The sequence below is a fragment of the Sinohyriopsis cumingii genome, chromosome 2 (assembly GCF_028554795.1).
Source record: "Sinohyriopsis cumingii isolate HCF-2022 chromosome 2, ASM2855479v2, whole genome shotgun sequence".
NCBI lineage: Eukaryota > Metazoa > Mollusca > Bivalvia > Unionida > Unionidae > Sinohyriopsis > Sinohyriopsis cumingii.
In genome coordinates, this window is record NC_142962.1 from 138,514,000 (window position 1) to 138,528,634 (window position 14,635).

General features: G+C 35.8%; 1 protein-coding gene across 2 annotated transcripts in view; it reads left to right on the forward strand.

Moving 5' to 3' along the window:
* LOC149805921 (lysosomal alpha-glucosidase-like) overlaps positions 1 to 14,635 on the forward strand; it is a 72,490-nt gene that overhangs the window by 18,782 nt on the left and 39,073 nt on the right. For both annotated transcript variants that reach the window (XM_089950701.1, XM_089950699.1), the window contains exons 7-8: positions 7,128 to 7,259; positions 12,707 to 12,817. In XM_089950701.1, coding sequence (XP_089806827.1) covers positions 7,128 to 7,259; positions 12,707 to 12,817 — 243 coding nt within the window. The remainder of the gene's footprint in view (positions 1 to 7,127; positions 7,260 to 12,706; positions 12,818 to 14,635) is intronic.

Here is a 14,635-nt window from a genome sequence, read left to right on the forward strand (position 1 = left end):
ATGGCTTGCACTTGTTATAAGGAAGAACCCTGCTAATTTGGACTCCAAAGGTCACTGTGACTGGAAAAAGGTTTCTGCACAAAAATATGACTTTTCTAAATAGAGGACTATTATGTATGTGGTAGGGGTGAAATGTGCTGTTCAACGGTCACATGTTCAGAAGTTCTTGAGTTGAAATTAGGAAGACTCATACCTAAAACTTGGAAGTCCAATCACTTGCTGGAAGCTAACAAAACACCTAGTAAAGCAAATATTAATTATATAGTATATATATTTGCATCTTGTTTCTACATTTAAGGCGTATTTAAATTGGACATGTATTGAATATAAATGGAAATACCAGAATAATGTACCTGTTTTGATTTCTGAAAGATCTGTACAGTTGATAAATCTGTTAATTGTTGACCATAGGCAAGACACCTACTAAAGTTCTTAATTTTTCAAGGTCATCAATTTCACTACATACACGTCATTTATAGTAATGAATATATATATTTGCTTATGAGTCGAGTCAAACTGCAAGCAACAAATATCCTGCTCTGCCATAGCATAATGCATCTGCAAATCAGAGTCTATGCTGTTTGTTCTTACGATTACTCCTAACAGATTGCACAGACCCAGATCTGCCATTGCATGGCAGATATGGATCTGTGCAGTCTACAATTGTAACTGCATATAAACGGTTTCTGGACAACTGTCCAAGGACTATTTACTGTGTTCATTGTTGTGATGCACATGTCTCTGCTGTTATGGAAGTTTATTGCAATTTATTAACACAACCTTGTGCAGTTATGATCTACTCTGGTATAAAATTTGTGAATTTGTCTTGCAAGAGTATTGACAGTTAAGATCTACTCTGGTATAAAATTTGTGAATTTGTCTTGCAAGAGTATTGACAGTTAAGATCTACTCTGGTATAAAATTTGTGAATTTGTCTTGCAAGAGTATTGACAGTTAAGATCTACTCTGGTATAAAATTTGTGAATTTGTCTTGCAAGAGTATTGACAGTTAAGATCTACTCTGGTATAAAATTTGTGAATTTGTCTTGCAAGAGTATTGACAGTTAAGATCTATTCTGGTATAAAATTGGTGAGGTCATGCAAAGGTTTGTACAGTTAAGATCTACTTTGGTATAAAATTGGTGAGGTTGTCTTGCAATGGTATGTACAGTATGGTATTCAGCCAAGCTGAACAGTGATTCTCTTGAGAGCTAGTTGCAGTAGATAGATTGGCTGGAACTAAAGACAATTTGTGTGGAGATTATGCTGAGATACCTACATAATGGTCAGCACCTTGGACTCTCTGATACGCTTTCAATATTCACTCTAGGTTAACACAAGAATAGTCACTAGGTAGGAAATGACATGCGAGTTGGCATTGTTTCCTTTACTGTGCATTGTAAATCAAATAATAGGCATAATATAACTGGCTCTGTGGCAGTAATCAGTTGCATTTCAGAATAGCTGGGATGATAGGAGCTTATTCTGTGGGCATATAAGTAGAAGAAAGGGAAGTCCCTTGGCCATTGATAAAATTATGGACATCAGATATGTAGTTTGCTGGGAAATCCATGAACAGAATCCCTGATTCCTGTTTGATTTTGGTAGGGGATGGTATAGTATGTGCAAATACTTGTGGTTTTACAAAACATTTTTTACCCATACACAGCTTAAGAGAGAGCGATAATTAAAACTTTGTCAGTATAATTGGACTAATTATTAGATGAGCACAACAGTCCTTAAATTTTGATCCATTCCCTTGGGGTGGGTTTGGAGTTAAAATATTGACATGGGAGGTGAGGTAATAAATAATTAATGAAAATGTTTAAACATCATGATGATGATGATGATCATCATCATCATCTGTCGGTGTTGATGAGGACCATTCAGTGTCATTGATTCACTGGGGGTGGTCTGGAGATGGCTGATTAGTCCGATCTGGTCCCAGAAGAGTCTTTGCAGTGGGAACATGGTTGTACAGGTTGCTGAATGGGAGTTGCAGAACTGCTGTTCCTGGATTTACACAGATCACATTTCTGGGCTGCGTCCACCAGTCTTTTCTGCTCAGAGGCATCTGCATCTGCATTGACTTGACATTGCCAAGTAGATCGATCAGCAGCGACACTCTCCCAGCTGTCAGGGTCAATGCCTAACTTCTTCAGCAAGGCCTTGAGGGTGTCCTTGTACCTCTTTTTTTGACCACCATGAGATCTCTTGCCTTGCTGTAGCTCTGCATAGAAGACCTTCTTAGGTATGCGTTCTACCAGCATGCGGACAACATGGCCAGCCCATCAGAGTTGTGCCTTGCACAGCATGGTGTGGATGCTAGTCATGCCGGCTTGAGTGGAAACATACCACCCAGTTGAAGATTCTTTGTTCTTTGCATCACAAATCCAGGATTTTTTCTCCAGGCACCCGAGATGAGAAATTGTACTTAAAATACATTACCCAATCATATGTACATTAGGAAAATAAACTTTGCTATCTGTTTAATCCAGCATTTTTTGAGAAAGATGAACAATTTTGACTTTTCATTCTGTATATCATATAAACAAATGGAAGAAACTTCCAGATTACCTCACTTTGCCCCAATTTACCAGATGTTATTCATTTTAAACTTTCACTGAAATAATATCAACATTGCATCACATCACCTCGCAATATCCATTATGCCAGTCTATCTACATATCAAAAGTTTTTGAATGATGGAAATTTCAGAATTATGGTGTGTACCACCATTTCTGAAAGTTATCCTCAGGATATATGGGTATACCTCAGGCATCACATTGTCAGTCACCCTTTTGAACAACAAAAACAGAGTAAAATGCCCTAATCTAGGCTGTCTGTGTATGCTGATGACTTTTTCTTGTGACGTAGATCAGAGAGTATGCATGCTATTAAATGTCAACTACAGATATGCTTAAAAAGAGTTCAGAAATGATCGGAAGAAAGTGGGTTCAAATTTTGAAATATAAAACTGTCATCACATGTTTCTTATTACATCAAATTCACAAAGACCCTAAACTTCCTCTTGAGGGTTCTCTTATCCATGTTGTGGAGGAGACAAAAATTTTAGGGCTTACTTTTTATTGTAAACCAAATTTCCTTCCACATGTTACCATATATACTCGCTTGCAAGTCAAGTCCAACTGCAAACTTCACAGACTCAGATCTGCCATCGCATAATGTGCTGGCAGATCTAGGTCTGTGCAGTTTGCTAGGAGTAATCAGAACAAACAAGATAGACCCTGATCTGCAACAGCAGATCAGGATCTATGGTGTGCAGTTTGACTTGACTTATAAGTGGGTATATACAGTAGATATCACAGGAACAAATGTAAAAGAAAATCCTGTATTTAATAATAGTCTTCAAACACAGATTTGGAAGGATATAGGTCTATAGTTATATCAAAATTTGACTGTGGCTTGATTTTGTAAAGATCAGCCTGTACATTTTACCTTCAGATGTTTGATCCAGTATACAGTCAGGGACTTAGTAATTATCTGGGAGCATTTAGGATTTCCCCCTCAGAAAACCTCTGTGATGAGGAGAATAAACCATTTTATCTCACACAAATGAAATTGGCTCTTCAGTATACGACCCAAATATCTTCTAATCCATCTAATCCTGCATATGATGTCATCATTAGGCCTCAATACCAAACCTTTTATGCTCTAAAATCAAATTTCATTCCATTTTTTGGCATAAAAATTCATCTTCAACTTGAAGCAGCAGAAATCTTTGCTACAAATGCTACAAAAGTCTATGCTTCCAGATAACTCCCTTCATTATCAGTTTCCACACAAAATATTTGATGCTTGCCAATTGAAAATGTCCTCAACAGATCCTATTTTTATTGGAGTTATTTCAGTGAAATCAGAGCCTCTTACTTTGGTGTTTTCATTGTCATTTCAGATATGCAATAGTGTCCAAATCTTCAATGTGTGAAGTTTAAAGCCCTCAAGGATGACATGCACCTCACCTGCATGAAACTTCTTCAATTTGCATTTGCTGTACAGAACGGACCACTGTCTTGCTGAAAAACATGACAGGTTGGAAGAGATGGGCTTAGACCAAACCTACAGACATATACCATATGAACCTTCATCCTAAAACTGCATCTGAAGCCAGCATAGTAGGGGATTAAACAATGGTCTTTGATCCTTTCCCCTCAAAGATTTCTAAAAAAATTTCCTTTGATTACCATCACATGGCCAGCTTGAAGTGGCAGAACAGCATGCAGCAGATAATAACTTGTCTAGGTGACAGTGAAGCAGCTTTTGTCTTTGGAAGAGTTTCTATCCCTTTTTTGATCATGTCTCTCCAATATGGAATTGTAGATGATGGGAGAATTTGCTTTCTTTTTTTGGCAGTCTGCTTGGCATAAGTTCCCAGCATGCCCAAAAACGCCCAGAATGCCTTTAAGTCTGCACATGAAGCCATTTTCCACTCTGCTTTCATTATCGGCTCAGCATGCAGACCCTGTCCTCTGTTTATTTGTATCTGAAGAAATTAAATTCTAGGTAGAACACTGTTTCAGTATGTGAAAATTATAACACCAAATGTACAGTCAGTGCTGGAAGTGTCATGGTCAACTAGGAGGTCCATTCCATCTGTTTGATAGAGTGGATGGAGTGTAGTTCTAAAGCAGCAGTTGAGGAAATTGACATTGTATTGTTAGCCAACTATCCATGAGTCAGGCCTACAAGATCAAGGCCATGGTAGATGCAGATGATAAGAACAATCACCCCTCCTTCCAGCTACTACCACAGCTGGCAAAGATTATGGATTTCTGTGGTTTACAAAATCGAACCCAGGAACTCCAAGGTTGTCTTGGAGATTCAGTTGCCAGTGTCTGTCTCACCCACTTGCACTATACCCATGGGATACCTGTCATGCAGAGGTACAGAGCTTCAATTAAATATTGTTGCAGTGAATATTACCACTGGCTTTCTATGAAGTTCCTTTGTTTCATGTTCTAAAGGATTATATACTAGTTTCACACTCCTATTTAGACTCATTCTCATCCCATTCAGTTTCATAAAGACCACCAATGATGTTGTCACCCACTTTATATTGACCTCATCAACAGCTACAGCAGTCAACCTGGATTACATTCTGCAAAAATAATGTCAGTTCAGTTCTTGTTAAAGATATCAGAAACGTTCTCTTAATTTGCTCAGCTAGAGTTTTTTGTGAACGGGGAGAAATAAAATCTGGCTCCCTCTTTGCATTTCAACCATCATGGTATTGTTGTTTGACTCATCTCACCATGTTTACATTCCTCCCATGCACACTGCATGGGTTGTTGAATTCCTGCAGGTAGTGGATTTCTACATGGGAGCTTTTGCAACTCCTCATTTGCTTAGATTGTCTGGTTGTGAGATAAAACAGTTCCTGCAAAAGTGGCAAGATGGCTTCTGGCTGGGATACCTTTAGGAAAAACTAAAATGAAGATTGCTGTATGGACACCAATTCTTACGTTTGGGCAGCCCACCTGTTGCCTAGCTTTACCACAATGAGCAGCAGTTGGGTGCCAGAGGCAAGGGCCCTTCACATCTTCATTCTGGAAATGAAGGCCATGATCAATACCATTCATGCACCGAAGGAACAGCTTTATGGAAGAGTAGACCTCACAATGTACATGTCTGTGATGATGACCTACCAGATCATATGGAGGCTGGGGAGTGGACCTAATCATCCACTCTCAGTAAACTGATATGGGACTTACTGCACTTTTGCTCCCAGCTCAAGATTATAGTCCAGATCTGATACATTTCTGGCAGGCTTAATGTTCTGGCTGACACATTGTTGATGAGGGACCAGACCTTTTAAGCTGGAGTGGTCCCTTCATCAGTCTTCAGCTGAATTTGTACACCTTGCAAGAATCTGACAATAGATGTCTCTGTGATAACTTGGTCAAACCATGGACTCTCCACCTCATCTTCTCAGCACTGGACCCAGAGGCCTTGGCTGAAAATATTCTTTCATTATGTTGGGATGGGTTTTGGGTTTACACTTCCCTCCAGCTTTTCTGATACAGAGCATAATCTGAAAGATAAGGGGTCAGATCTGCAAAAGGATTCTAATATCCGCTCTTCAATGGACAAAACTTAGGTAAACAGTCTACTCAACCTGGTGAGACATTCCCCAAAAATCTCTGGTGATGCCCAGTCTGTTCAATCAACCCCATTTACAGGTGGTTCATCCTTGCCCAGACAGGCTTCTTCTACATGCATGGCTTTTGTCAAAATAGCCTTATGCAGGAAGGTGTTCAGACCTTCAGTAGTGGAGGCAATTGCATGACCTAGAAAGCCTCCATTTTGAAGGCATTTCAGGGAAAGTATCAGTTTTATGAGCTAGTACTAGGTGAATAACATAGTCTCCTTGAAGGTTTGATCTTTCAGATTGCTCACTTTTTTCTTTGGCTTTCAAGTAGATGTTTGCTCCTTATTTTCACAAAGACTTACCAGTGTATATTTTCTGACACATCGTGGGAGAGGGGATATAGGCCATTTTCAACCTGAATTGGCCTTGGTCACTTACATTGTCCCTAACTGGAACCTATCATGTCCTGGGCGTGGTCAGCATGGGTATGTGAAAAAAGCTTGCCAGTAGCTACCTGTGGGTTAGTGGTTCATCCCTGTGTTTTCCTGGGTTCTTCCTCCACTAGATGTACTGGCTGCCACTATAGCCTATCCTTTGTTGAAAATTGACATTAAGCCCACAACAACAGAACACTCCCCTCAGCCTGCTTTCTTTGGATTTACCAAAGACTGCTAATGGGTAAGTAATTCCAAGTTTCTTTAAAATTAACTCCACGCAGTTAATATTTTTATTTGTCTTTAATTAGCTTTTTTTTTTTTTTAAACCTTAGCTTAAGAAGCAGAGAGTACAGAGAAATACCTTGCCAGTCCATCATGCTGATCATCCATCTTGTCTATCCATGCTGCGACTTTTTGTCACCATCTTTTGAGATTGAAGTTGCAGTGTGGGTGCATATTCAAAATGATCATTTGTCAACAGAATCAATGTTACTTGATTTCCAAAAATTATTCATTATTGCTTTGAATGACATGCCAATGAAGTTTGAGATATTCTAATTTTTCATCCTATTTCCTCCTAGGACACTCAGTGGAATGATATTGACTATATGTCTCGACACCTTGACTTTACATACGACCATGATCATTACTCCAGTCTCTTGGAGGTGGTACAAGATCTTCACAACCACGGACAGCACTATGTCATGATTGTGGTGAGTTTTTTTTGTTTGTTTATCACCAGCAGAGTTTAAGTGACATATACTATGATTTGTAGAATTACTTTCTTTATCCTGTATTTATCAACATCATCTTTATTTAGTTTCATTTCTCTGTTACATATTAGATAACCAGCATTTTAATTCATTCTTAGCAAAACAAAATAAAATCATAGCGACCCACTTTTCATGCTTTGGTTATTTTCAGTAAGAGTTTGCATTCAGCTCCGTTTATTTTATAATGTTGCTCATACAGTTTTGAAACTTCATTTATGCTTTTAGCTCTTTGATGTGAACTCAGTTGTGAAACTTATATAATAAATTTTAATCCTATATTTTAGGGATTTTATACTTTTTACCTTTACTTTTTATTTTATATACTTCTAAATTATTATTTTAATAACTTTAACTTTTATCTTTTATATTGTTTACATTTGGAAGGATTTTTCATCCAAAAGTGTTTTTGCAGGTGTTCATCTTTACATCTTTTATAACTTATAATTTTCACTGCATAGCCAGTATTGTGACATTTAACCCTATTTTGGACAGAGTTTGTTTAACATATAAAGTGGGTGTTTCTGGTTTGTTTTTATATTAAAAAAATAATTGCACTAAATTTATTCCTTAAAGTGTATTGAGCATATAAGTTGTTCACTATATGCAGATTTCAGACTTAGGTGGAAGTGCATATAAAATGCAATGTTTAAGACTCATTTTGAGTTTTTCCTAAAGCTTGGTAGAGTGAGATAATGTATAGTAGATTCAAATAAACTGCAAATTGGTACATCATCAGACTTCCACAAAATTGCCACTTGGAAATATAGTAATTGACCCTCATTTGAGGGGTGCAGTTATCTCCCCTGAGGAAACAGAAATGTACAAATATGTAATGAGTCATGTCATAATTTAGCATCTAATCCAAACAATGAAGTTAACATTCTGACTGAAAGATGTAAACAGTTGATTTGACAAAATTGAAAGAAATTTTTTTAACAACAAATACAAACAGTGATGAGGGTGACTTAATAAGTATATTCTGTTCTCCATTTAACCCATGTATGCAATACATGTTTATATATAACCATGGTAAGCAAAACTACAGGATATGCATAACCAGGTTCATATGCAATACAACATATACTCATAAGTTGAATCCAGCCACAAACTGCTTAGACCCAGATCTGCCATCGCATAATGTGCCAGCATATCTGGGTCTATAAAGTTTGTTAGGAGTAATCAGTAGGAAAAAAAAACAACATAGACCCTGATCTGCTGACAAAGCATGTTATGTGACAGAGCAGGTTCTGTGTTGTTTGCATTGGGACGCAACTTATAAGCAAGTACATATGGTAACCCTTTCCCATCCTAGCCATGCCAAATTGAACCAATTTAAATGGGAATCAATACACATCAGTCGCTTAGTGGGAATCAAGACAAGGCAGGCACTTAATTGAAATCAAGCCATAGCAGTCGCTTAGTGGGAATCAAGACATGGCAGTCATTTGGTGGAAATCAAGACATATTCACTATGTGGGAATCAAGACATAGCAGTCATTTAGTGCAAATCAAGACATAACAGACACTTTGTGTGAATCAAGCCACAGCAGTCACTTAGTGGGAATCAGGATATAGCAGTCATTTAGTGTGAATCAAAACATAATAGTCACTTTGTGGGAAGCAAGACACAGCAGTCACTTAGTGGGAATCAGGACATGGCAGTCACTTAGTACAAATCAAGACATAACATACACTTTTTGACTGCCAGTGGCATGATCACTGTCAGCAGTTCTGGTTTAGGTTAGAATTTTTTAAAATTAATGTTCTGATCATGCCCTGGCTGTTTTGTTCATTCCTATCTGCAAAAATAAAATCCAGGATGGAATACTGTTTCAAGACATGAAAATTATAATACTAAATGTACTATTGTAGGAAATAGACTTGCCAGGTAAACTGCATTTCATGTAAAACCAATTTTAAGTTGATATAATCAACATATAAGATTATTGTCTTACCACCGAATTCCCCTTCAAGTTAGGATTAGTTAATTTTTGTGAAAAACCAACTTTTGGGTTTTAAAATTAGTATTGATTAGTACTAAGAGATGTGGCACTTTTAAAAGTCAGGCCAATGTTTGTTTACCTGTATTGAGTATGTGATTTTTTTGTTGGTTTTTTTTTTGTGTCTAATAAATAGTTGTAGTTAGAATCGATAAGAGGTCTGGTATAAAAATCAGACATATTGCATGATATTGACACGGTGATTGTGAGAGCATGGGTAGGTTAGTGCTGGCTTTAAAAATCTTGTTGCCCAAAGAATCGTCAACCTCAATATGTTGTAGCCAATTTTCCAAAAATGTCGCCATTTTCATAATACAGTACTATTCATTTATCTTGACATCCTTGTGACCAAGGTAATATTTCTACATAAGTGGATGTTTAGATAAGGGGGAAGGGCTGAAAATAAATTGAATTTTTGCATACAAGTGAAATTTTTAAGAGGTGACCTGTTGTCAGTGTCTAGGATTTACAGAGAAAGAAAAAAAAAACAATGGAAATTTTTATTAAATGAAGACAACTAGCCTGAAATACACTTTTATATTGACAACTTATATTTGTGTAGTACACTCCACAGTGTGTTAAAATAATGTACATGTATATGAAAAATCCATGAATTCGAGAATTAGATCGTATCTTACAAAATTCATGTAACAGACAAATCTCATTAGAAAACACAGCCAACATGTATATATAAAAAATGGTCGTCCTCATTTAATCTATATCCCATTGTCAATAAATACGTTTCCCAAAACAATTCACTCTGATATTTATTATCCATGCAGCATGTGGCTGTATAGTTGTTTATATGCGACATATACATGTACTTAAATTGGACTAGATTTTGGTCAGCCAGAGACAACTACCATTATGCTAAGGCTACCATGGGGATGAGGCTATTCATTGGTAAATTAAAACCTGTGAACAAAATAAACAGTTTAACAAACATTCTTGCAAGATGTCCCACCTTCATTTAACTTGATGGTCAGATGTCTATTGTTTCAAATTATTGGAAATTTAATTTGGTATTTATGTCGTCATTGTTAGTGATCATAAATATGAACATTTTGTTGCAAACAGGAAACTTTTATGGCACAATAAATAATGAAAAATTATGAAAATTAAACAACACTTTTATTTACGTTTGATGCTGGCTTCTGTTGATCAAAGGTCGTAGGCGTGCTTTGATGAAGGTGCATGTGTTATTTCAAGGTGCCGTTAAAGGCCCTCTTTGAAGGACCAAGCAAATGCCCATTTGTTTTTTCTACAGTAACATCAAATAATTGTAGAATATTGACTGAGACAGAATTTTCTTTTATTTGCTTTGTATATAAAGTGTGTACAAAAGAATTGGTGCTTCAAAGGTAATCGGTTTTCTTTGAAGTTTCAGCAAAACTATTTTTTTTCTTTCTGAAATATTTTTCGTAGAAAAATATTTTAATCTTATGGTCAATTGTAGTCATTCCCATTCCCACGTTCAGAGGTGGTCGATTGTAACCAGTCAGGTGAGATGGCTATTTGGGTTATATTACAGCATACAGTACTAATGCCAGACATCATCATAAGTGGATTATGATATAATATTGCACTGTTAGGGTGGTTTGACAATATGAACAAAGGATTTGTTTATGTAACAATAAATCCGAGTGCATTTTATATCCCAGTTTGCAGCTTCCTGTCATTGTGCCTTTGAATGTCGCCACTCCATATGCAAGACTGTATATACAATACTTAACAGCCAAAACTGTTGTTCCAAAAAAATCACCAGATGGTATAATAAGGAAATATTAAGTTGCCAATAAGAAAAAAAATTGCAATTTGTGACACTGGTGAAGCCTATCACAATCCCTGATGTGCATTTTGCTTTGCCAACCCTTGAGTTAAATATTGGTTAGCATTTAACAGGCTATATGCAAGGTAATTTCTCATTAGAGTGCAAACCATTAGAGCTTATCACACCAGAGCGCAAACAATATTTTTGTCCTACTAGATCTAATCTTATTAGGGTGCATCCCATTAGAACGCGAAGAACTAGTATCACTAGAGTGCGAGCAATGAAAAACACATTTGTTAACTGTAACTTTATATTTATTTTAAATGGGTTGATTCAGAATGAAAAACACATTTGTTAACTGTAACTTTATATTGCACCAATCATGCCACCCAAGTAACTAAACCCATCAAAATAACAAACTCGTGAATGAAAACTAGCCCAGCCACGAAAACTCTGAATGCCTTGATGAATTTTTATGAATTATTACAATGAAGTCCCTAAATTATAGTGATTTTGACCAAGGATCAATCTATTACAGTATTGTGTTTGTGTTATATATGTATCTATATTGTTTTATTCAAGTAATATCGTGTTTGTGCTAGGAATGACCACTTTATATATTTTAATTTGCATTTCATTTTTTATCTACTTGTTTATTTGCGTACAAAAAAGAATAAACTGGTGTAAGGTATAATAGTTGTATAAAATTATGTGTATTGATGGTTCTCTGGTTTCTGTCTAGTAATTATTTTCTAATAGTGACGAGACCGCCGTTTTTGTACATATTTTAATATATATATATATATATATATATATATATATATATATATATATATATATATATATAACATCAAACGTGATGGCAATTCAATCTTGTTGAACTTAATTTTTTCTCTGCGCTCTATTGTGAATGCACTCTAGTGAGATTTTTTTGCGCCCTAATGGGATTAGCCCTAATGAAAAGAAAAAAATTGTCAGCGCCTCACTGAGCGGCACTGAAATGGGATGCGCTCTAGTGAGACCAAACCATATGCAATGCTGACCAATTTTTTTCTCCATTTAATAGGCTATATGCAATGCTGATAGATTTTTTTCTCCATTTAACATGCTATATGCAATGCTGACAGATTTTTTTCTCCATTTAACAGGCTATATGCAATGCTGACATATTTTTTTTCCATTTAACAGCATGTGTGCAAAACTGTATTGGGAATCAGTGGGGCTTTTGATATGATAACCTGTCCAGGGTCAGTTTTGAAGCTGAAAGTTTGAAGTGGAGTGGGGCTGATTCATCCCTCAGTTGAATAAAGGTGGAAATTTTCTAAGTATAGGGGTGATCCACTGAATAAACAAAAGTAGAGCTCTGAAATATTGTGCAGAGTTTTACTCATAATTTGTTTTGAAATTGCCCATGAATCATGCAGTCATGTTTGCCTGATCGATATGGAGTCCCCCTGGTGTCGTACTTTTTTGTCTGACTGTAAAAACATATTTCAGTATTCCTCTTTAGGAAAGCCATAAAAAACAAATGTTTTGTTTTATTACTAATTTATGTATGGAAGTCCAATGTTCTTTTTTGCACACTCAATTACACTTTCATCACTTTATTTTTCTAGGACCCAGGGATCAGCATGGATCAAACACCAGGTTCTTACCTGCCTTACGATGAAGGTATCAGCGACAATGTCTTTGTTAAGGATTTCAATGGGTCACTGATTGTTGGTATTGTAAGTATATCAGTCATATTGGTATTATAATAATTAAACTTTTCTTTATAAATTAGATTCATGAAAATAATTTTGACTACTGTTATATGCACATTACTTATTAGTTTTGTTGTAAGAAATTGATTGTTTTGTAGATGTTTAAACTAATTAATTACTTGTATTTTCCAAAAAAGATTTCGAAAATGAGATGACAGGATTGAAATATCTTCTTCATGTATCTTGCCGGAGATGTTTCACTTTATTGTAGTTATTGTCACATTCTATTGGATGGTAGCTGTTACATTTTTTGTGAAAGAAAAAGGGAGTTATCAAAAATGTTTTGCCAAATAAAATAAATTTGGTTTAAATTACCTGTTAGCCAATATTGCATACATTACACTCTGTTTTATTCAGCTGGAAAAGATTCAGTAAGAATCGGTGGTGGTACATCACTAGCCCAGCACAATCAAGTCCATTAGTTCTCAGTATCCCTAAAACATTTTGTCACTTACAGCGCTTGTATCACATGCATGAGAGATGAGGAAAAAAAGAACACATAAAATTCCAGCAAGTATCGCACTGACACATAAAGACATTCGTGCATGCCAGTTATTGCAGAATTATCAGATAAGATCTTTTTGGAATGTTCTAATGATATCTACAAATTTTTTAAGGAATACTGAATTTAAGGTCTTATAGGAATGTTCTAATGATATGTAAAAAAATACTGAATTTAAATTATTTTATGGCTCACAATTATTCAGTATTGTTTAATCCTAGCTTAAGTTTTAACTTCTATTTAATATAGTTTGACCCAAAATTAGGTTCTAACTTCTAAGTTCTATTCAGTATAGTTTGATCCTGGCTCAAGTTTTAACTTATATTCATCATAGATTGATCCTGGCTCAAGTTTTAAATTATATTTAGCATAGATTGATCCTGGCTTAAGTTTTAACTTATATTCTGGATAGATTGATCCTGGCTCAAGTTTTAACTTTTGCTGCTCAGTGTCAACTTGTATGATCCTACATGTTGAGATTGCACATAAGTGTCAATATCATGATCTATTTATGAACAAAGTCAGTGCAGTAAGTTTGAGAAACTTTGTCATGGATGTCAATGGGTTTTTTTCCCCTTCCTATAGTACTCATTAGATCAGAAAATACTAATGTCAAATAAATCTTATTATTAATAAACATTTAGGTAACTAAAACTATCTTCTGATGTTCCTAATCAGTTGGAAAAAAATCATTTACTGTGCTTAATAAAAAATTAGGGATAAGTTTACAAGTGATCAAACATGACAATGGAGATGACGGTAATGATGTTGCAGTTATTATTATTATTTTCATTATTATTATTATTCTGTTCCTAAAGGAAAGTTTTCATTTAGTAGGTAAATCAACACTGAATTGTCACTTCCATTCTCCCATTTGTGGACCACTAATACTCCATGAATGACAGCCAAATATCTGGTTGCCTAGGTGTCATTCATTTTGTAGTGTCCAGTGGCAGGATGTATTCTGGGGTGGGTCAGTGATGCACCCCAAAACTACTTAAAATTATATATTCCTTGACTAATAGATAAACGTTTTCTAAATTGCTACATTGTTTTCTTTATAGCATATTACTTCTGCTCTGGATTTATTTTAGCTACATTTCCTATCAGTAAGTCTTCTTCTTTTTTGTTGGTTTTTAATGGCACTTTTAACATATATTATTGGCTACATAATGCCAAGGAAATGGAAGCTAAATGCATTTCCCACGGACACACTGAGGCAGACGACCTGGAGCGGCCAGGATAGGTATTGAATCAGTGCTTTTGGATTATGAATCAGA